This window comes from Podarcis erhardii, assembly GCF_964252035.2.
Source record: "Podarcis erhardii genome assembly, chromosome: 6".
In the NCBI taxonomy this organism is placed as follows: domain Eukaryota; kingdom Metazoa; phylum Chordata; class Lepidosauria; order Squamata; family Lacertidae; genus Podarcis; species Podarcis erhardii.
In genome coordinates this window covers 52,670,863-52,691,896 of record NC_138510.1, presented here as the reverse complement: position 1 = coordinate 52,691,896, position 21,034 = coordinate 52,670,863, and the positions used below count along the sequence as shown (strand labels likewise).

The 21,034-nt window shown below is 43.4% G+C and overlaps 1 protein-coding gene across 3 annotated transcripts in view; it reads right to left on the bottom strand.

Annotated features, from left to right (window-relative positions):
• The window catches only part of ZSWIM5 (zinc finger SWIM-type containing 5), a 124,521-nt gene that overhangs the window by 12,499 nt on the left and 90,988 nt on the right, over positions 1 to 21,034 (bottom strand). For all 3 annotated transcript variants that reach the window (XM_081865482.1, XM_081865483.1, XM_081865484.1), the window contains exons 3-6: positions 14,524 to 14,672; positions 12,070 to 12,220; positions 1,976 to 2,155; positions 567 to 743 (exon numbers count right to left, since the gene is read on the bottom strand). In XM_081865482.1, coding sequence (XP_081721608.1) covers positions 567 to 743; positions 1,976 to 2,155; positions 12,070 to 12,220; positions 14,524 to 14,672 — 657 coding nt within the window. The remainder of the gene's footprint in view (positions 1 to 566; positions 744 to 1,975; positions 2,156 to 12,069; positions 12,221 to 14,523; positions 14,673 to 21,034) is intronic.

Genomic DNA, 21,034 nt, shown 5'->3' with positions numbered 1-21,034 from the left:
AAGAAATAAAGGAATTCAGTGTTGTGCTATATGACCATTCCATCAGTGCGAATATTTCTGCTTGCCAGATGGAACTATCTCCCCTCTCCTTCCCCCATGTTCTGTTTGAGGGGTTCTTCCAATCCCAACTACAAGCCAATTTAAGAGGTGCAGGGAAGGAGAGGGAGGAGACCCTGTTGCACTTGCGGGACTTGTTACACTGGCTCCTGCTAACACAACTGCTTAGATGAATCTGTCCCTTGGTATCCCAAGCAAAGGACCAGAGGCCAGGTTAGATGTCTTGGAGGCCAGGCACAAGCTTCCTGTTAAGGGACCCAAGTCTGCATAGGAAATGACTGAATGCCATAAATTCTCAGGTTCCGCAAGGTGAGTAGATGATGTGTTCTTCCCTAAAGTGACCACAAATGTGTACTTTTCTTATTTTACCAGAGTAGGATTCCAAATTTAATTTTCCAGTCATCTCTTGAGCAAACACAATACTCTTCCTTCAGCATACCGGAATCCCCAGAGTAGTGTGCTACCAAGTAAGAACATAATGGCTGCTACTAAGAAGAGTGACAACTTACCCAGCCACAAAGGCTGTCCTTGTGAGTTGAAGAGGAGGCCCTCACCCTCCCTTTGATAAGAGGGAGAGATGTAGAAGTCGCTGCTGATTATCCGCTGGAGGTGGCTATCCTGCCAGTGCAGGTCACAACCTTCGATGGCACGAGTGAACACTGTGCGTCTTGACCTTGCTAAAGAGCCTACAAGGAAATGAGCACACAGGGTAGCCAAGTGTGTTGCATGGACTTGGTTAATGTTTGCCACCATGGGTCTGACCACTGAGGTGCTCAGCCATCACCACAACAAACCACACCACAATAAGCAGAATTTCCTGTCACCATGTTTTTAAAATTTAACCATATCCAAACAAAGTAATTCACTAGAGATTTGCTACCACGCATGTCTAATATATCCCTCCTGCTTGCAGCAGGACTGCTGGCAAGCAAGGACTTGAAAATCCCAGATTGTACCACTGCTATAAATTAATTAGGGCAAATCAGCATGCATTCAATCTAAATAGCTGTCCAATTTAGAGATAGATTTGAGGCCAAAGGGTGAGGAGGGCTGACAGTTAAGGAGCTTTGGGTTTTTAATCCAAATTGTGGGAGTGTTTAATGGGAGGAGGCTTCCAATAACTAATTATGCTAAAATTGCTAAACACCCTACAAAACAAAACAGATGCAGTTTCCTCTCTCTACAAGGGTTGCAATGGACTCTTCACAATGCAAAGTACACCGCTGGTGCTGGTGCAGACTTCACCCTAAAGCTCCAGCTATACGAATGGGCTTCATCACAATGAAATGCAGCACAGGGGATATTTGAGGACACTGAAAGGATTTACTGAACTTTAACTTCTTCTTTTAAAATGTATTGGTTCTTGTTTGTAGTAGTAGTAGTATGCAAAACGACCAATCCCTCAGCAGTACCAGCCCTCCCTGGATAACCATTCCTCCCATGACCCAAACCCAGCAAGCGTAGATAAAGGTAAGGATAACAAGAGAATGGATGGGGTGGGGAAAGCATGAGCCACCAGAGATATCTAGAAATTGAAATGGGAAAAGTCAGTATTCCGAAAGCTCTAAGAATTCAAGCCAGGCACATTTGCATTTCAGCAGTTTCCCTCTCAATGAGCTATTTTAAACAGAACATGTATGAAATGTGTAGTGTGGAAGAAACCCTACTGATAGGGCTGCATGTCTCCATACTGTAAACATCACCCTGGTACTTCCATAGAGGAGTCTACCAACTGGCATGCAGAGACAACAATAGGGATAATCTCTCACCTGAGCAAGCTTTTATATTTGAGCACAGTCGGGGTCTTTCCAGTTGTTTTTTGTTTGTTCACCAGCTTGTTATAACACTGGGGTTCCCCGGTGTGAAAAACATTACATAGCAGAAGACAAGACACTCTCACCCCCCCCCCCCAACTTACTTTGCCTGTGACTGGAGCTCTGAGTAAGTGCACTAGTGATGTTGGGAAGTTCATTGCCGTAATTCCCATCCTCCAGCGGGCAGACATCCATATCTCCCCACTTCCGCAGCTGTCGCAGCCAGCATCCCTTCTCTTCTAGTGTGCAGTGTGGATTTAACACCACACACACCCACAGGGCCCCTGTATGAATGAACCAGGTGCAGAAATGCAGAAGGAGTTATTCACTGCTATCTTGTGTAAGCATGCAGCAAGGTTACCCCCACATTGTTTCCCTGCCTGGGTATTTTTTTTTAAAGAAACATCCACATCTTGCTTCAGGGAAATGCACTGCACATTGGGAGGGAGGATTTATAAAAGCAAATAAATAGCTAAAGTCAACATTTTTTCCATACAGAAACTCCACTGTATTCTTGAGAGATGGAAATTGGGAGACAATAATTGCATATGCATCTGAGATTATTTTGATCTGCCAGGACAAAATTCCTGTTTGAACTGCACATCAAAGACTGCTTTAAAATACTGCAGCAAGCCCAAGAGTCAGAAGTTCCGAATGATAACCTGATTTTTACCCAGTAAACGATTGCTCCACTTTAGAAAAGAAATATCACAATGGCATTTCATCTGCCATTGTTCTCCAGTCTATTTGCATTGAAGAGGTTTTTGATGTTAATTTCTGAAAACTACTCCCCCCCAAACTTGAAGTTTTTCACAGCACCCTGCTGGCATAATACTCTTTACTGTGATCTTGGCATAGCTGTCAAACAAAAGAGTGTTCAGAATGCATAGAAGAGGCAAGGAAGAGATAGTTATGTAAGTTTTTAGACTACAACTCTCATCATCCTTTACCAGGAGCTGATGGGAGCTATAGCCCAGCAACATCTGGAGAGCCACAGAATAGCCACATCTGCCCTAAAGCAACATACAATGCCTCTTTGTTAATAATAATAATAATAGAAAGTTTTGTGGCACTTTAAAGACTAACAAATTTATTATGGCAAACGTTTTTGTGGACTGCAGTCTACTTCATTGATGCTTTTATTCTTAGTTACATGCAAAGGCAAGACAATTTCAACCATACCATACTAAAAATAGTGTCAAGCTTTTCGTCCTGTGGTACAGAGCCTTATTCCAGCCAAGGAAGAGAATTCAGCCTTCAGTGAAAGCTCTATAGCAGAAAGCTGTTTATGCCAGTCCTAAAGCACACACACATGCATGCACACACAGTTATATGTTTGATTGTGCCAATTTCACGGCTTGCAGGAGTTCTATGTAACTCAAAAACCTGCATACATTTCCACCAAGAGAACATGCTGTAAGGAAAAGGTATCATTATATCCAGAGCTAATCTTCAGCTTTGCACAACTCCAACTAAGCAGGCTGCTCTCCTCTCACAACTGGCACTGACCGGGACTCTTCCTGCTGGCTTGGGAAATTACCAATTCCACTCGCAGCCAGAGACTGCAGCAGGTCTGCATAATATATGACCTACTAAGCAACATAGAGCCCACCAGCTATGTGTGGGGCTACCAGGGGCTCTGTAAACCTCTTGCACATGCCTGTTTGCTAAAAGAGAAACTCTGCCAAGGACCTGGTGGGCTTCCACACACCGCTGGTAGGCTCTGTTCAGATCTGGTAGGCTGCAGGTTTGGGCTATAGGGCAGCAAAAGCCATCCATGTCTGCCCATTCTGTTTTGTTCATCTTGCCCTCACCCCCACTTGAGAGTCTGTTAATCTCCTTCTCCAGCCTTCTTTTAAGCAGCTCAGACTTTTCCACAAAGCTCTGGAGAACGAGCAGGACTTTTTCCCGCCTCCAGAGCATTCTGAACAGCAGCGGCATGGAACTGTTTGGGGGCAGTTCCTGGCATTTCCTTTTGGGGCCCAACCACAAATACAGGGCAGCCACCCTTGAACTTCTAAGAGTCTCTTTCCCTTTCCTCATACAGGGTAAAAGAGTGCAGCTCTATAGATCTGGCTTTTGAAGTCTCCCAGCCGGCAAGTCCTCCCATGGAGTTCAATGGCCTGCAGCAGGGCTGTTTCCCCAACGCTGCCAATTTAAAGAGTCAGTTCTTTTGATAAAGGGCTGGGAGAGTGCCACGATGCTCAGCATAAAGTAATTCACAGAGCTGGCTCCTGGGTGGCAGGTTTCTAAACTCTCCTTTGGGTTTATACAAAACAGCTGATCTAAACCTCAGGCTGCTGGAAGTGAATGACAGGGGATAGACCGCTCTCTAATTGCCCTGTTCTGAAATCTGATAATAGTTACTGTGTTGGGGGAGGGTAATAAGCTACACAGAATGTGTGTCATCAGCATATGACTTAACACAGAACACTGGTCAGAGCCCACTAGCATCGCGGTACTTCCTTGAAGTACTAAAGCACAAATCATTTCTGCACAATTATGTTTCTTGGACAATAAATGTATAATTTGTTATTCATTCATATCAAAGTTGTACATCTCTCTTGTGGATGCTGAAACTGCAGCAGTGCCAACTTGGAAATATGCAATGCTTCCTCAAGATACCATAGCCGACTTATAGAATCAACAAAAATAGTTTGTCAACTTGTGTGGGAACAGCAGAAACCTACACTGGCACAGTTTAGAATGTCTCTATTTCAGCAAATATCCAACTTCAACTTACAAACATTGATATTTTTATATAGACAGAAAGATGTTAATTATAAACCATCATAGCTATCCAGTGTGAACAAGGCTGGCTGGGCCTATGCCTTTCCTCTGGTTGTGTCCACACCAATTTGAATATCTATTTACCTCTTCATAAGAGTGCATGAATGTGCACTTTTGCAGCAGGGGACACGATGAGAAAAAGAAAGAGAGAACTTTTTTCAGGTTTGGAATGACAGAATCCAGGAGTTGGAGTGCAGAATTTGTTTCTATGCATAGATGGCAAACTTGCATGTGAGAACTGTATAGGAATTTGGTTAGCCAACTGACAAGCTACACATGTCCCTAGCATCTGCAAGACCTATTTGATGCCCACAAAAAGTGGCAGCAGGATTAACTGAGTGTATTCCATCAAATGAGTTAGATGCAAAGGATTACAAGTGATGATAGCAAACAGATCATAGTTAAGGAGACCAAACCTTAACCATGATTCCAGGTTTCCTTGGCTTAGCTGCTGCACTGTTCTAAAAAGACTAGAGAGGAACAATGGCAGGTATGAGTTTCTCTCCACGAACAAGCATCTTTTCACACTCCTGGTAAGTCATAGCTTAGTCTACCATGACATGCAAATGAAACCACTATTACACAAGTTTGATATGCAGGCATATGTTCAATCCTCAATAGTATCCTACCTCTTGGACAATACCAATGCAAAGTAGGCTACCAGATGTCCACCTTACCTTTGGTTTTTTTTGGTTTTTTAATAATATTTATTGAACATTTTCAAATATAACAGAAAATAGAAAAAAGAAAAATAAAACATCCATTTTATAACCTTATTTTCATTGATATCCTTTCAGGACTTCCCCGCCCCACCCCCTTTTGTATTCCAATTCCTTCAAATAGATTCAACAAGTTCTTACCCCAAATTTTAAACTTATTATGATTAACCCAATGTTAAAAATGTTTTTCCATCCCCTAAAATCGACCCCGCTCCCTTCCACGAGTTCCCCTTTTTAATATGCAGAACAGGTTAAAATAAAAAAAGATAGAAAAAAGAATAAAATATAGTTTAACACCCTTTGGATTCCAATATCCCCCACCCCTTTCCCGGTTGCGTTCCCCAGTGTCCATCCCTGCTGTCATCCTGGAGATCCCACATCTAGGCCGAAATCCTTCACAAGTCCACTTTGCCGTCTTTTTAAAAGTCTTTGCCGCCTTTTTGGTCATCTTTAATTTTGAACGTCCAATCTTGGAAAAACTCTATCTCAAAAAGGCCCATTTTTTCCCATCCAAATCTCTATATTCAAAAGCAAAAACTCCAATTTTGTTTCTTTAGACCTTTCAAATCTGGATGTCCCAAATGTTCCCACTTCCAACTTTATCCAATTCTTATTGTTCATGTTGTTCTTGTTATTCTCTCTCCTCACTTTCCTCTAGTTTCATTTCCTGCTCCCCTGCAAAAATGTTCTAATTCCAAAAGCTTCTAAATCCTCTACAGAGGCTTTGTTATTCAGGAACAAAACTTTACGTCAAGTCCCTTCCATTCTTCAATAGATAAATCCATTGTCTCCTTTAGTGTAGAGACCTCTGTAGACAAAATAGTATTCCATTTCTGCAGTTTCCCAGGAGATAAAAAGTCCTATTCAAATTCCATACCAGCAATACTTGTAGTGTCCCACATCCCCTCTAGAGGGATTATAGTAACTCAGTTTCCTTCCAGATCACTCCCAACAGTCAAAGTAACTTGTTATTCCTTATTTTAAACAATTAATATCCAATTTGTAACGAATATAACCGGCAAAGTCCTCGTAACAAAGTTCTCTTTTTATTCTTCAACTTTGACAGCTCCTTTGACAGCTGTCAAAGCCTCTGTTGCTCCTCTCCCGGCGCTCTCGCAGATCGCTCCCGGTTCACGGGGGGGTTGCCTTTTAGCTCACATTTTACTTTTCTCCTCCAGCCCAATCTTATAGTTTTCCATCGTGAAATTAATAACTTTATCAAGATAAGGTAGCACTCGATCTTAGTTGTCAAATCCTTTGCTTTAATTCCTCTACAACCGGGGGGAGACTGACTTCCTTTTTGCACCTCCCCCGCTCGCTCCGAATTCAAATTTTTTTTTTCCCTTTTTAAGTCCAGTTTCCAATTACTCACGGGTTGTTCTTTTTGATCCAAATTTTCAATGGAAGAAGTCAGCGCTCTCCGCCGAATGGCATGCGGCTTCGCTCAGCAGGGGAAGCGGAGGACTCATAGCACCACACACCCCCCCGGCACCCGCTCCGCAGCCTTTAAAAAGGCTCCTTCGCGGGTCGGGGGGCGCAAACGGTGCCCGCCGAGTCACCATGCCCATGGGTTTCAGCGCCCATGGTTTTTGAGGGTCCCCGCGTCGCCGGCGCGGTAGGACCCAGCCCCTGCCGAGCTGGCTCCCTCCGGAGCTCGGAGGGAGTCCGCCATTCGGCGATGGCGCCAACCCGGAAGTCCTAGCTTAGTCTACCATGACATGCAAATGAAACCACTATTACACAAGTTTGATATGCAGGCGTATGTTCAATCCTCAATAGTATCCTACCTCTTGGACAATACCAATGCAAAGTAAGCTACCAGATGTCCACCTTACCTTTGATAGAGGTCCAGATGGATATGCTTTGAAGAAAATGGAATGAGAACCAGTCTATTCTGTATAGTCTTTCTAGCGCAAGCACTGACTGCTGCTGACACCATTATTTCAGAGCCTAAGAGCGACGAAAAACTGACAACCTGTATGAATGCTGTGCTTTGCATGTTCTGCAGCAACTCAATCTGCAAACTAAGCTTGCTCTGCAATCTGTGGTAGCCTACGATGTTTGGCCTGTCTCTAGGTCTGCAGTTTTCAACTGCCCTCACCTAGCCTCTATATGAATGCCCACTATGCTGAACACTGGATTATTTGGTTTAGGGGACTAAGCTTCATTTGACCAATTTTAAAGAAATGTTTTAGTTGGTTCTCATATGAATGATGAAGATCCACCCTTTCCAAAACACAGGTAGATTTTAGCTAAAGTATGTTTCTCTCTTCAGACTGAGAACTCATGGAATATGACTAATGTTATCAATGCTTGCTTGAGTTTGAGCCATTTTTAAGGTTATCACATTCATGTAAGAGCTGCCGAAAGGACATCTTAATGTGGTGTGTTTAAATGCTCCATGTCTTGTGCACCACCCAACTGTGTGGGCATATCCTTGGAGATGTCAGTGCTGGTGTGCATGGGCACTCTATCTAATCTGATAATGTTATACCTTGCCTTTCAGACTACTTTCCAATGACTGGGTGATATGCACGGTGTAAGCAGTATTTAAATGTTACAGCTTCACAGAAAGCACCATGGAAAAGGACACAGCAGTGTTCACATGGGAGTGGTTAAGTCTAAAATTAGCCCAAGTGGTACATATACTAAAATCCCTAGCAATCAGTACTGCTATTTATGTCACTGAACAACGGGCTTTTCCATATCACCTTGAAAAGGTGCATATATTAAAACTGTCCGTATCATCTTGAACACATGAACTTGCCTTCCAGTGCTGGTTCATCTATCAGTAATGTCCAATCCACCCAGAATAATTCCTTGTGTCCTTTTTTAACCTGGAGAGGGATCCTGTGATCTTATGAATACAAAGCACATTCTCTATTGAGCTATAGCCCCACTTAAAAATATTAAATAGACACAATCCATTTAAAACAGACACAATTCCAGAAAACTGTCTCACCGTAAACCCTTTAGCTGCACTTTATAAAAAAGCTGCTCCTTCCACTCAAAGTAGTATATTGTTACCAATGTATTTATTTATTAAATACATTTCCATAAAATATTATAAAAAAATTCTTAGCACAACCTTCTTCTCTCTTTCAAAATCTCTCTCGCATAGGCATAAGTATACTCAACTATTGTCTATCCTTTAGATCTTTTAAAAAAAGAATTTTTATCAGGATGATAGTAGATTAAGAAAAGGAAAACTTTACCATTTTTCTCTTAAAACCACAGTTTTCCATGGCCAGGATTTCACAGATGCCTATAAGGAGTTCCACAAGGATATTATTTGTAATGGCAGAGAAAGGACTTGTCCATGCATAGAGTAGCGGCTTAGACCACCCCACCCCCCAGGCCTCACTGGTGCTGACACAAACTGAGAATGTGCCTAGAAACACACACCCAAGACCCTCCGCAATGTGCAGATGTTTCTGAGGACAGGAATCTTGAACACCACCATCATAAGGAGAGACCAGAGGTGACCACAGTGCCACTGACTGAACTGAAACCAAAACCCAAAGTCCAGATGTAATAATGCCAAACCATAATCTGGCACTACAAGAACAAGCCTTGGGCTCACACATTCCCTCCTCTTCCTCTATTGACTTGAGTCCAAACAAAATGGCAAATTATAGTTTATGGAAAACCAGGAAGTGTGGGAGGTAATTGGAGCTTGTGGAGCCTGAGGCTTGTTTGTTTTGTGTTTCATCTGAACTAAGCCTATTTCCCCCTCATTTTATTCTCTCTACCCCACCCCCCTGCAAACCTAGCTCAATCCTCAACTGTAAACAAAGGAAATACATAAACTGTCTCCAGAGAGATTAAGGTCAAGCTGTAGTCCAACTGTTTTCAATCTACTTCTCACAATTAGAATCTAATCTCCAATAGTGCACTGCAGCAATTAAAGCTCCAAAGATTCTCATGCAATGGCAATATTAGCTTTGCTCTTGTGCTTCAACTGGCAGAATAATCTGCACACACCATTTGTGCTTCAAAGAAATGTCTGACGTTACTGGGAATAAAAGCCCTCATTTCTGTGAACCATGGATCTGAATACCAGTTGCTGGAAAGCAAGATGCAAAGAGGGCTATTGAGCTCATGTCTTGCTTTTGGGCTTCCCAAGCTAGATGAACCTTTGCTGATGCTGTTATGCTTAACATAGATCTCAGTTCACACTGCAAACTAGATAGAGGTTTTCAAGTGAATAATTCAGCCTGAGCTTGAAAGCATGTAGTTCAGGACGGCCAGCTTTCTTCTTCCTGCAAAGATCAGTAAGGCCTTTCTGGAATATAAAAGAATGCTTTCTAACTTGGTGCCCCCCCAACCTATAAAGGAAAAGGTTGAAGTGCCTTACTGAGGGGCAGTGGACCAGTTTTGTTTGCAGCCTTTAAATTCTTTGGCTCTGGAGAGAAGGAATACATAATTTGAAAAGGTCCACAAGAGGCAGAAAAGGTCTAAGGAGCAGGGGTGGGGCAGCCTTGCTCCACAAACCATTATTTGGCATTACATGAATGAGCCTCTGGCTCACACATTCCCTCCTCTCTTGATGGTGCTTGCCTCTCTCTTTATGTTTAAATGGTTGGGCAAGCACGCGCGCACGCACCCCCCCCAACAGCAATGGCATAGTGGGGGAAGCACTCAGCCTCCAAATAAGGACAAGAAGACTATGCTGTTTGTCACCTAACTGATGTTGTGAGCATGATTTAATATGTACCTGCAACACTCTTGCGACCATGCTCCACACAGCCCAAACAGACATGGCAGCTGGGGTGGGGGGCTGAGAATAGGAATTGTCTGGCTTGCCCAAAAGAAGGGAGAATGACAATCTGCAAACCATCTCTAAAAGGTAGCAATGCATACTTTAAACCAGAAGTGCAAAGAACAGTTTCTTCAATCCTCATTATACCTTTCCATACAGATAACCCAGACTGCTTTGGGCTGACAGGTTTGCGGTCCCACTTATGAAGTGTTGCTTCCACAGGATTTTGCTGGATCTGGCACAAACCTTGAAAGACAGGCTTTCTCTCATGAATGCAAAGAAAGCCCTGAAAACATGTAGGCAGTATAAGCTAAAGGCTTAGAAACAAATTGTGAAAGGGGAGTCTGGACTTCAGAGCTCTCTTTTGGGGGTCAGAGGGCACATATTTCCTTGCTCCAGGGCTCCCAGTCCTTCTTTCCCTTGCCTCTCTGTGTCCCCCTCTTTTACTGCTATCCCAGGCAAGATTATACATGAAAATATACACATTTATACTGACGAGTTGCATTGAGTATTCCGATATACAGAGCTGCACTCCTGGTCTCTCTCTCTTTCTGTCTGTTAAAGATCAAACACAGTGCTGGGTTCAGCCTGGCAACAATATTCCTCTCATCACCTCTAACAGTACAAACTCGGCTGTACTTCAGGCCTGGGCTGCAGCACTATTTTCATTTCAAATCTGGATCAAACACTACTCAATTTGGCCGATAGAAACAGCAGGCTTCTTGGCTTGCAGGATAAATACTAGCTGCCCTGAAAGATATAGCAGTTGCATTTGGACATCATAATAAACACAGTTTATTTGATCAACTTTATTATGACAGGAACAATCCACAGTTTGGGTTCACACACTCCCCATTACTAGCAGTCATGAAGAGCTTGGAAGCTTCACTTTTGTTTCAGATTAACCAAAACTTGCCATTTTGTCCCAAACTGACAAATTGTGGTTAAATCTAACCATGGTTTGTTTGAGACAAGCCCACTTCAAAGCATTGGTTAAACTGCAGTTAGTGAAAAATGGAAGCTGAAGCTTCCAATCTCTTTCTTGCAGCCCGGCCAGGCGGGGGTAGGGCAAAGGGAAAGAGTGCTAAAGGCTCACTGCAGCTCTTTCTCATCAAGATAAACCATGGTTTATTGTGACATCCAAACTCAACCACCATCTCCCAAATAAAAGGCTATGGCAGATTGTCTTGGAATATAAATCTCTTCCCCAGTTTTCAGCCACAAGCAAAGTTCAAAGAGGCTGTTTGCATGGCAGCCTACAGGCCTCTATTACGCTAACTGACAGTGGCAGGCACTTGCCCTGGCTGCTAAAAGGCAAAGATGTGGCCTGCAGGCAAGCTAGCTTTCTATGCATTACTCATTTCCTATGCAGATAAAGAACATGAGGGCAAAAGTTTCTCCAAACTCAGATATTAAATTGCAAGACAAGCCTGTGAAAAGGGGATGGGGACAACCATATCTTGGGGAGGCACCATAGTTTTAGAGCATATGCTTTGCGTAAAAAGCTCCCACATTCAATTGCTGGCATTTCCAATTAAATTAGAATCTGGCAGATGATGAGAAAAAGGCTTCTGTCGGAAACCCTGGATAGCTGCGGAGAATACGAAGCTAGTTGGACAAATAAACTGACCTGGTATCAGGAAGTTTCCTGTGTCGCTAAATCTGAAGGAAAAAGTTTACTTCTTGAATCAACTTCCCCTCAAAATAATTCTTTCTCTCATGTACACAGTTGCCTATGGAATGCTCATTCCTACCTCTGTACAGTTTCTAGCTGCCTCCAGAAGCCACTTGCCCAGAGCAGACCAGCAAGTGTCATGCAGCCCATCAGACATGTTTTCCACAAGGACTCATTCTAGCTTCTCCCATCACAAATGGTTGGACAAACTGGCCTCTCTCTAATGGGACGCACAGAGACACGGAAACTCACCTAGCTCATCCCAAAGCTGTCGGCATTTGTCTGTCATGCCAGTTCCCTGCTGTCTCCAGAGAGCAAGCCGTGGATCTGCCATGAACTGTTCAGTTATTAGTGTAAGCATCCTGGCTCCATTGGAATCTCTCATGCGCAGCATTTCACGGACCTAAGGCAGCAGAGGAAAAGAGGTGTTATTTCAGTTACATGCAGAATGCATTTAGAGATGGGAACTATATTTTGCATGCCTGCGGAACTACATACTTCGGTGGGCCAACATGCTACCTTAAATAGTTGTGAAGACATATCACTAAGAAGCAAGCCTCATCTAACCTGAGTCTATTCAGGTCTTGGCCCAGTATACCTGAAGGAGCGTCTCCACCTCCATCGTTCTGCCTGGACACTGAGATCCAGCGCCAAGGGCCTTCTGGTGGTTCCCTTACTGCAAGAAGCAAAGCTATAGGGAACCAGGCAGAGAGCCTTCTTGGTAGTGGCATCTGTCCTGTGGAACGCCCTCCCATCAGATGTCAAAGGGATAAACAACTACCTGACATTTAGAAGACATCTGAAGGCAGCCCTGTTTAGGGAAGTTTTTAATGTGTGACATTTTTTTGTATTTTAATCTTTGTTGGAAACCACTCAGAGTGGCTGGGGAAACCCAGCCAGATGGGCGGGGTACAAATAAATTATTATTATTATTATTATTATTATTATTATTATTATTATTATTATTATTATTATTCAAGGGCAGCTGGACAATCCAAACTAGGAAATCTCTCCATGAGAATCAAGTGAGAGGCACAATCTGACTTCAACAGACGAAATCTACCATTTATCGACTCCTAGGACGTTCCTGCTTTGAAAACTGGCCTATTTCTTTTGCCTCACCCTCATTCCCCACTTAGCTACCTGCAAGAAGAAAGTAAATGGAGCAGTTTCGGCTCCATGGTCTCATTTCTGAGGGTGGCTTTGCTTCATTCTCTACAATGCAATGATTAAACAGGAAGTATGAGAAGCAGCGTGGAAGACCTGCACAGTGGGAGAGTTTGGATAATCATATCTTGGCTTAATAAGCCAAGATATGGATGAGGCATTCCCTCCAAAGCATGAGTAAACAAACCAGGAAGTTTCCCATTCAATATAGTTTCCCATTTCATCTAAACAGGAAAACTACAGTCAACACCTTTGGAACAAGTCAAGATATTAAGCCGACTTCACTGGGAAAGAAAATCCCTAAGAGTTGAATGAACAAATCTAAGTTCAGTTTCAAGTATTGTTGCTGATTCAGCAACATGGTGCAATACAGGAAAAAGAATGGGCTCTGGTTGAAGGAAGGAGATTCAAATGGATAAAACCTAGCAAAGGCACCATGCTAGATGGAGAAGAGGAACCTTTGAAAGTGGAGGGCCTTCCTTGCCACCACAGCACTGGGCTGGCAGGAGATCCTCATACCCCAGTGTTTCAATGGGAGGGGAAACTGCTCTCTCTGCTCTTCAGAGTTCGCTCTCTGAAAACTGATCTTTGAAGAGCACATATAGTGTTTTTCTCTTCATAGCACCTTGGGGACTGCAATGGAGAGGACCACTCCCAACTTCTCTGCTGACTGGCAGAAGTGCAGGGATGGGCTACGTCTGCCAGACCCATACACCAATAGATAATTCCAGGACTACATCATCATCTATCTAAAAATGTACCAAAAAATGGACTGTTTTCTTTCTACCACCAACTAAGGGCTCTGTCATCCCAGTTTTTTAGAACAACAGAAAAGGTATGTGTATGTAATGTATGGGTGCTACACATTCATCAACTCAAAATGACCTGAATATCATACATCAGGCACGTCAAACTCCCAAGAGACTGTGATCTACTCCCAGTATAAAAAACTGGCAGTGATCTACCCATTGTCATTGGAGGAAGAGGAGCATGCGTGGCGTGGGTGGATTGCCCAGAGTTGTTGAGCTTTCCCCCCGTAACTTTTTGTACATGATATGGATCCCACGATCTACCAGGATCAGCTGGGGATCTACCGGTAGATCACAATCTACTGGTTGGACATCCCTGTCATACATGATATAATGCACTTGTGATATCAGTGTTTGGCGATGGCAGGGATATCTAAGCCAGGGATAAGTTGGGTATGTCATGATGTGGTGAAGCTATCAACAGCCTTAGTTCCCATATTACTTAGTGCCTACATTTATTTATTTCATAGGATTAAAATAAGTTGATTTATGTTCCTTTGCGTGGACCTTTCTAGTGACAAACTAGCAAGGGGCACCATGCTTCCTGTAGTATGCAATCTAAGCCATGCCAATGCCTGTAAAAGGAGTAAAATAAGTGATCTGAAAAGCACCAGAAGTTGATTTCTGGAGCTCCTAAGGACAACATCTGCAAAGTGAAGGAGCACTATAAGACGTCAAGCCACATGGATGCAGAGCTTTTGGGGGAGGGAAGAAAAAAGCCACACCTCACCTTAGCAAACATGGAATTGAGTTGCTTTCCAGAGCCATAATACCCTCCTTGGGAGAGGAATAGCTTCACCTGCTCTCGAACCTGTTCCTCATCCAAATGCCAGCAATTCTCGTCATCGATGCTTGCCCCTGCAGTGGGGTCTGGCGCACCTGTGGCAAGAGAAGCCCAGCTATTAAAAGAAACCATGTCCAGAGGAATCAGTCCATCCTGCCATGTAAATTTGTTATGAGGATACCTTCTATTGCATTCAAAACAAGAATTGAGAACCATTCTCTTATGCAAACCAGTACTGCAATATTTCTGCAGTTAATTTTTGTTTTCACTAAAGAACAAGCATCACTGCAGTGTAGGGGCATTGGAGCCAAATAGGAAGCAGACACACCAGCTTATAATAAGTGACCCATAATGAAGGAATGATAAGACCAAACAATACTAGAGGATAAAATTTCAGTTCCTTGCTATCGTTACAGGTATGACCCTTACAGTGCTATTAATCATTTGTTCTTAAACCCAGCAGCTCATGAAATGAGCTAGGATAACTGTCAGTGCTAGACCCTTCTGAGCTCCCAAGAGCTTTAAAACATACCACTTTAGGCTGAAGACCCACATCTGCCATGTAGTGATCCCCTAGACTCAGCGAACAGTCTGGATGACATACACTCCATATTTGTCCATCTTCTGGTGCTGATCCGTGCCCAGCTTTTCTTGTGTACATATCAGCAGAGAGAAACCATGTTTCTAAAACAGTGCAATTCTCTCTTCCAGGCAATGAACACATACTGTACAAGCAACCATCAGCTGCTGGGTCCAGGGAATCTAGTGAGCTTGAAAGAAGGTTAGGAGATGTCCGTGCAGAAGACATGCAATATCCAAGGAATAATTTAATCCTAGCTAATGGACTGGGCCTTCAACTTCCAGGAAGGCTCAATTGGGAGCTATGTGAAGCAGTTCCAGGATCACAAACTAAGACAGAAATGCACTGTAAGGGCAATGATTGCAGGGCCACATTATTCAATCACTTTTGGATTACCTTTTCCCCAGAATGAACAAAATTACTACCTTTGGTACACATATGGCTGTGGCTAATGGTGGCTTAACAGACAGGCATCACCAGGATGGCCGACAGTTTAACGCATAGGGCACTAAACCAATATCCAGGCTGACTAGAGTGCAAGTCAACCCCAAGTGATGTAAGTAGACACAGATGCCTTTATACCACTTTAGGCAACAGCAAGCTTCTAAAGTACCTTTGCGACAACCAACCATCAAATGAAAAAATGCAATTCAGTGGGGTGGGGCTTAATCTTCTTTTCCCTAAACTGGTGTTAAAAAACAAGCTGCTTCCTGAATATCTATGGTATATGGTAAGAATGTTCATGGCTCAGCTACTTGCTGTTAGATGGGAAATTATATTCCCCCCTTCATCCAGCAGCAGGAAAGAACAGAAGGAAACAACAGACAAATTTCTGGTTTGCCAGGCAAAGCCTCCTACTTCTGGAAAGTCTGAGGCCCCACGCATGCGTGTGACCAGTGTGTGTGTGCGTGCGCGCATGCATGCACGCCTGCTTGCATAGTTCTGAGTGCATTCAGGGAGGAATCGCTGAGACTACCAGACCCTGGAATTGTGACTTATTTTGCACTGACTTAGGAGAATCATCTTGCTTTGGATACTGTTTAAGAGGTTTCACATCTCTGGAGCATCTGGAGACTGGTAAGATTTTGTTTTGCAGGTAACTCTCCTCCTATGTAATGCTCACTCCAAGGAACGGGAGCCAGACTCTTTAATGGCTCATCTGGAATGTTTTATTAAGAAAGAATAATCATGCCCTAAAGAACAGGCTTCTGTTTTCCTTTCTCAGAGCCTCATGTCTTCCCGTTTTAAGTTTCTCAATATAGTTCTGATTAGTTCCTCCCCATCCTCACACATCCAGTGTCTTTTACTCTTCATGCTTATATTCAGGAATGCTGCAAGGCATGCAATTGGTTTGCAAGAGCAGCTGGTAGCCCAGTTGATGTGCCTTGCACAATTAAATGCAGAGGATGCCACAAGACTGAAAGGAAATTCTTGTAGAGTCAAAAGAAGTTGAGCTTAAAACTGAGAGATGCAGAGTTTACCAGCTTTCCTTCCTCCCTTTGAAGCTACGGGGGTGGGGGGGAGTAGCTTGCACTTGGAGAGGACAAAGCAATATTTATGAAGCACTCTGTTGTAGAGCACTCCCGTGAAATTAGAAAGCATTCTGCATTGTCGTGTTGCAGTCAATTTGCACAAGCCAGGAAAAAAATAGATTCTATTTTCAAACCTTTGAAATGCTTCAAAGGCAGCTTTGTGAAGAGCTGAACAATGCTTCTACTTTGTAGAAATTATCAGCATCTCTGCATCTGGATGCTTGACATTAGATAACAAAAAAAAACAAAAAAAAAAAACCAAGTTCCCTACACCAGACTGTCTCTGTGCACAGAAAAAGCTGGGTGAAAAACCATGACAATGAAAAATCATGGTGCCTGGAGCATGCTCTGTTGAACTTTAACCCACTTGCCTCATGCTTATTACTACACTTCAGTGAGTAAAGGGGTCATTGCTGGAACAGCAAGGCATGGGCAGCAGAAGGAAAGGAAATAGCTACTGCACTTCCAGTTCAGTCTAGTGACTCTAGTCCACTAGAATTGTGCTTGGTCTTGTCAGTAAAGGTTTACCCCCATTCAGAGATCACATGTTAAGAAATCTGCCCTGATCCTAGTCCAGATGATGGGTGGGAGACTAACAATGTCCTGCAGGAGCTCCACTCTTACTCTGCCACACCCTTTTATGGGCCAAGGAGCAGCCTAGGGGGTGCAACAAAGCCACTTTCCTGACACAGGTGCTACTGGCACCTACTGGGGCAGAGCAGTGGTGAGGTTGGAGCTGTGCAGGAGCACGGCCAGAGCCAATCTAGTGCTTCCGTTGGTTCGGCTGCACAGTCCCAACTTCCCTGCTGCCCTTCCCTGTCCCAGTAAGCAGCCCTGTCCTGCCACTCCTGCATGGGCTCAGTGGCAGCTGGCATTTTCAAGCCCTAGAGGAGCCAAGGTGTTGCTCAGGGAACCAAGGCAATGAAGAGCCAGGATGCAGCTTAAACTACTGAATATAGATTTAGTTCCATTTTCACTTTTATATTTTGAGCCTGATATTAATTAAACTGCAATTAAGGCAGGGGGTGAATCTAATTACCAATCAGTGAATTTGCTTATCAGAGATTCATAAAAGAATGCTTTAATAGGAGGCTCCGTCACACATGACAAAGATGAAAATAATGTGCTATAAATTACACTGGAAAAACGGATACACATTTCAGACTAAACAACAGAATTTGCAACATGCTCAAATATTAATAAGATGTACTGTCATATTCCTTTTGCCAATATTAACATGCTGTTAAGCCAACCAGTGGCACACGGTAACACGTGGAAGACAATGGGCAATTGTCTCATCTTAGCTCCAAACTGATTGAGGATTGAACAAAGAGAAGGCCTTGAGACCCCTTAAACTGTCACTCATACAGCAGCAACATTGCTACCTTCAAAATCTGGTCTCAGATCAGCTTTACAGACATTCTCCTGGGGGTTGTTTACACAATGATTTTTTTCCAGAGATAACAACCCCTAAAGCTTCAGCCTCAGCCTTGTGCACAGAACTCACAAGGTTGAAGTGACTTAAAAGTGAGGTGCCTGGAATAATGTGAGGTGTTTTCCTCACCTTGGCATGTTCTATCACTTTTCTTGCAGCAATCTGCCACATAAACATTGCCATGGTCAGTACCTGCACAGCATAAGAATCGTAAAGAAGAGATGCACAGAAAACCTGATATACTCAGTCTGGCAACCTGCATGGATCTCCAAAGCAATAGAGGAACCAAAGCTGAGTTTATCCATTCAATATATATAAAAATCTTATTAAGAGATTCTATCCTACTGTGTAAAGAAGCTCTAGGATAAAGACAAGCATTTCCCTTTCTGTCCCATATGAAAAGATGCTCCAAACTCACTGCAGAGCATTTACAACTAGACATGTCAGGCAAGCTTCACCTCAAACAGGTTGCATTTATACTAGATGCTGGTGTATTGGGGCAGATATAGACCTTAGTAACATTTGATTAAGGATTACTGTAAGGTAAAAGTAATCACTGAAAGTAGAACTTTGCTAAATCAGGTACCACATTTAAGAAAGTCCAGTTCTGGCAAGTGGCAAGTCGCTAGCCAAATCACAGACTTGAGATGAATATTTAAACCCTGATTAGCTTGACTAACGATCGCTACAGAACTCTTAAGTCAGTACCTCAAGTGCTTCTGCTGGGGAGCTCATGAGAAATTCATACGACTTCCTTGTGAGCTCACACTTTCTACCTAAAATGGCCCTTACCTGACCCTCTTCCTCCTTAATGGCAGCTCTCCCGTGGATGCACATGGTAAGGGATGGTTTAAACCTAAAGCCACGTGACAGGAATGGAGCAGAGAAAGCAGGGGAAGCATGGCTGGAGAAATTTAAAAAAGTCAAAGAGCAACACCAAACATTTCGCCTCTTCCCGCGCGTATCACCTCTGCTTTTCCTGCCCTGGAGCAGCCGTTCTCACATAAAGCCCCTTCCTCTCTCCTCATAGGGGAGAACCCCTTGAACATAGTTTTCACACTGTCCCACCACATGACGTAAGGGAAGGTGGTGAAGGTTCACCTAGGGTGTTAGTTTGAGTGGTGGTGGTGGGGTAGTGTACCATAAAGGGGAGGGGCGATAATGATGAATGGCATCCTTCAGACAGAGCTCTTGCAGCAGGTGATGCCTACAGGGAAACGAGAAACACATTGGTGAGAGCAGGAAGGTATACCATAGAATGAATCCATCAATGATTGGGAGGATGAAGCAAGTACAATATGCAGCAAACAAAACCCATTGCTGATAACAGCAGGCCCATCGCTCAACCACAGGATGCAACTTATACCTTCAAAGCCATTTTCAGCCTGCAACAATGTCAGATACAGAATATAGGTAAATGGATGTGTTACAAGCTCATGGAATGGAAAAGCATAAAATGGAATACTGTAAATAAATCAGTTCATTTCCAAACTAGAACAAGCCTAAGTAACAAAGGCTACATCTCCAACTCACTTTTTGTCCCTCTTACATCTGAACTGATGTGGCACCAACACTGCAAACAACAGGACCAAACATGCATCCCTGAAGACCTTGTCCAACATCACAAGTGGAGATACACAGGCTCAGCTGGAGTCAAGGATCAGAATCCAGGGAACTCTACATGCCTGGGAATCTGAACTGACCAAGGAAAGTGCACATATAACTTAAAACATTTACAAGTAAGAAATCTGTACATGGTCAGAGTGCAGAGGGAAACTGGCAGGCAGCTGTGTGAGGTTTAATTCCTGCCAGCAGAATTGCTCCCTTTGGGTATTTGACAGCAAGCATCCTTAACCCAAGGATCCTTTTGTTCAATGTTTGTATATTTTCCATACTTCACATTCCCCAGTGTGCTCTCATGATGGAATTCCAGTTAGCCAGTGTATCCATGTTTACATTGCTGATTAAACTAATAAGACATACTGGACTTGGCAAGAGATGCTCCTGAAGTTTGAGCCATTAACCATACAAGTCAGCTCAGGGGACAGGTGATACATCTCAAGTTCTCTGGGCCATGTTTGAATGATGGTATGCAAAGGAGAAGTCCATTGATTTAGGATTTGTTTCTTCCTAATCAATGCCAAGGCATGAGGGATCTTTAATCCTACCCTGGGAAGCATGTTTTGTGTGTCATCAACTAGGATCAAGGATACAGGGGCTCTGCATTTGGCAGTTAGAAAGCAAAACATGTTTCAGAGAAGATGCTGTGAATATGAGCTGTTTTGTCATCTCAGAATAATTAGTGAGATCAAAACTGAGGGGGGTTTTTTAGTCACTCCTCCTCACTTCAAAATATCTACAAATAGAAACAACATTGTTTCCTAGTTTTTGAGTATCACAGTCGAAAAGCCTCTGGGTGCCTTCTGCTAGCACTCAGGCAGCTGACAAATCCCCACACGCTAATATGCTCAGGCACCAGATTTTTAAACCACAGTGGCTATGGATCTGAAAGTTATCAACACCCTTTGAATCCTGGACTGTCTGCCCCACTGCAGGATCACCCACTGTAAAGATGCATTGATCTAAACCCTGAGGAAAGATACTTGAGACCAGGGATTGACATGTTGGTATCCATCTGTCTCGAGAGACAATGGAGTGCACCTCTGGGGGTGAAGTCAAGCCACTTTGTTAGCACCACCAAAGTGACCTTCCCAGGGCACAAGCCTGGGCAGTGTACCTGGAGATCCTGGGCTCCCCAGACAACTCTTGCCTTGCTAATGTGGTCCAAAGGAAAGCAGAGCATTATGTTTGGCACCAGCTTGGCTGCAGGAGTTGCCAGAAGGAGGTTTACAAGATGCCATCCAACCATCTTACGGACTCTGCTACGAATTTGTGTAGGGTTGTCCCTCA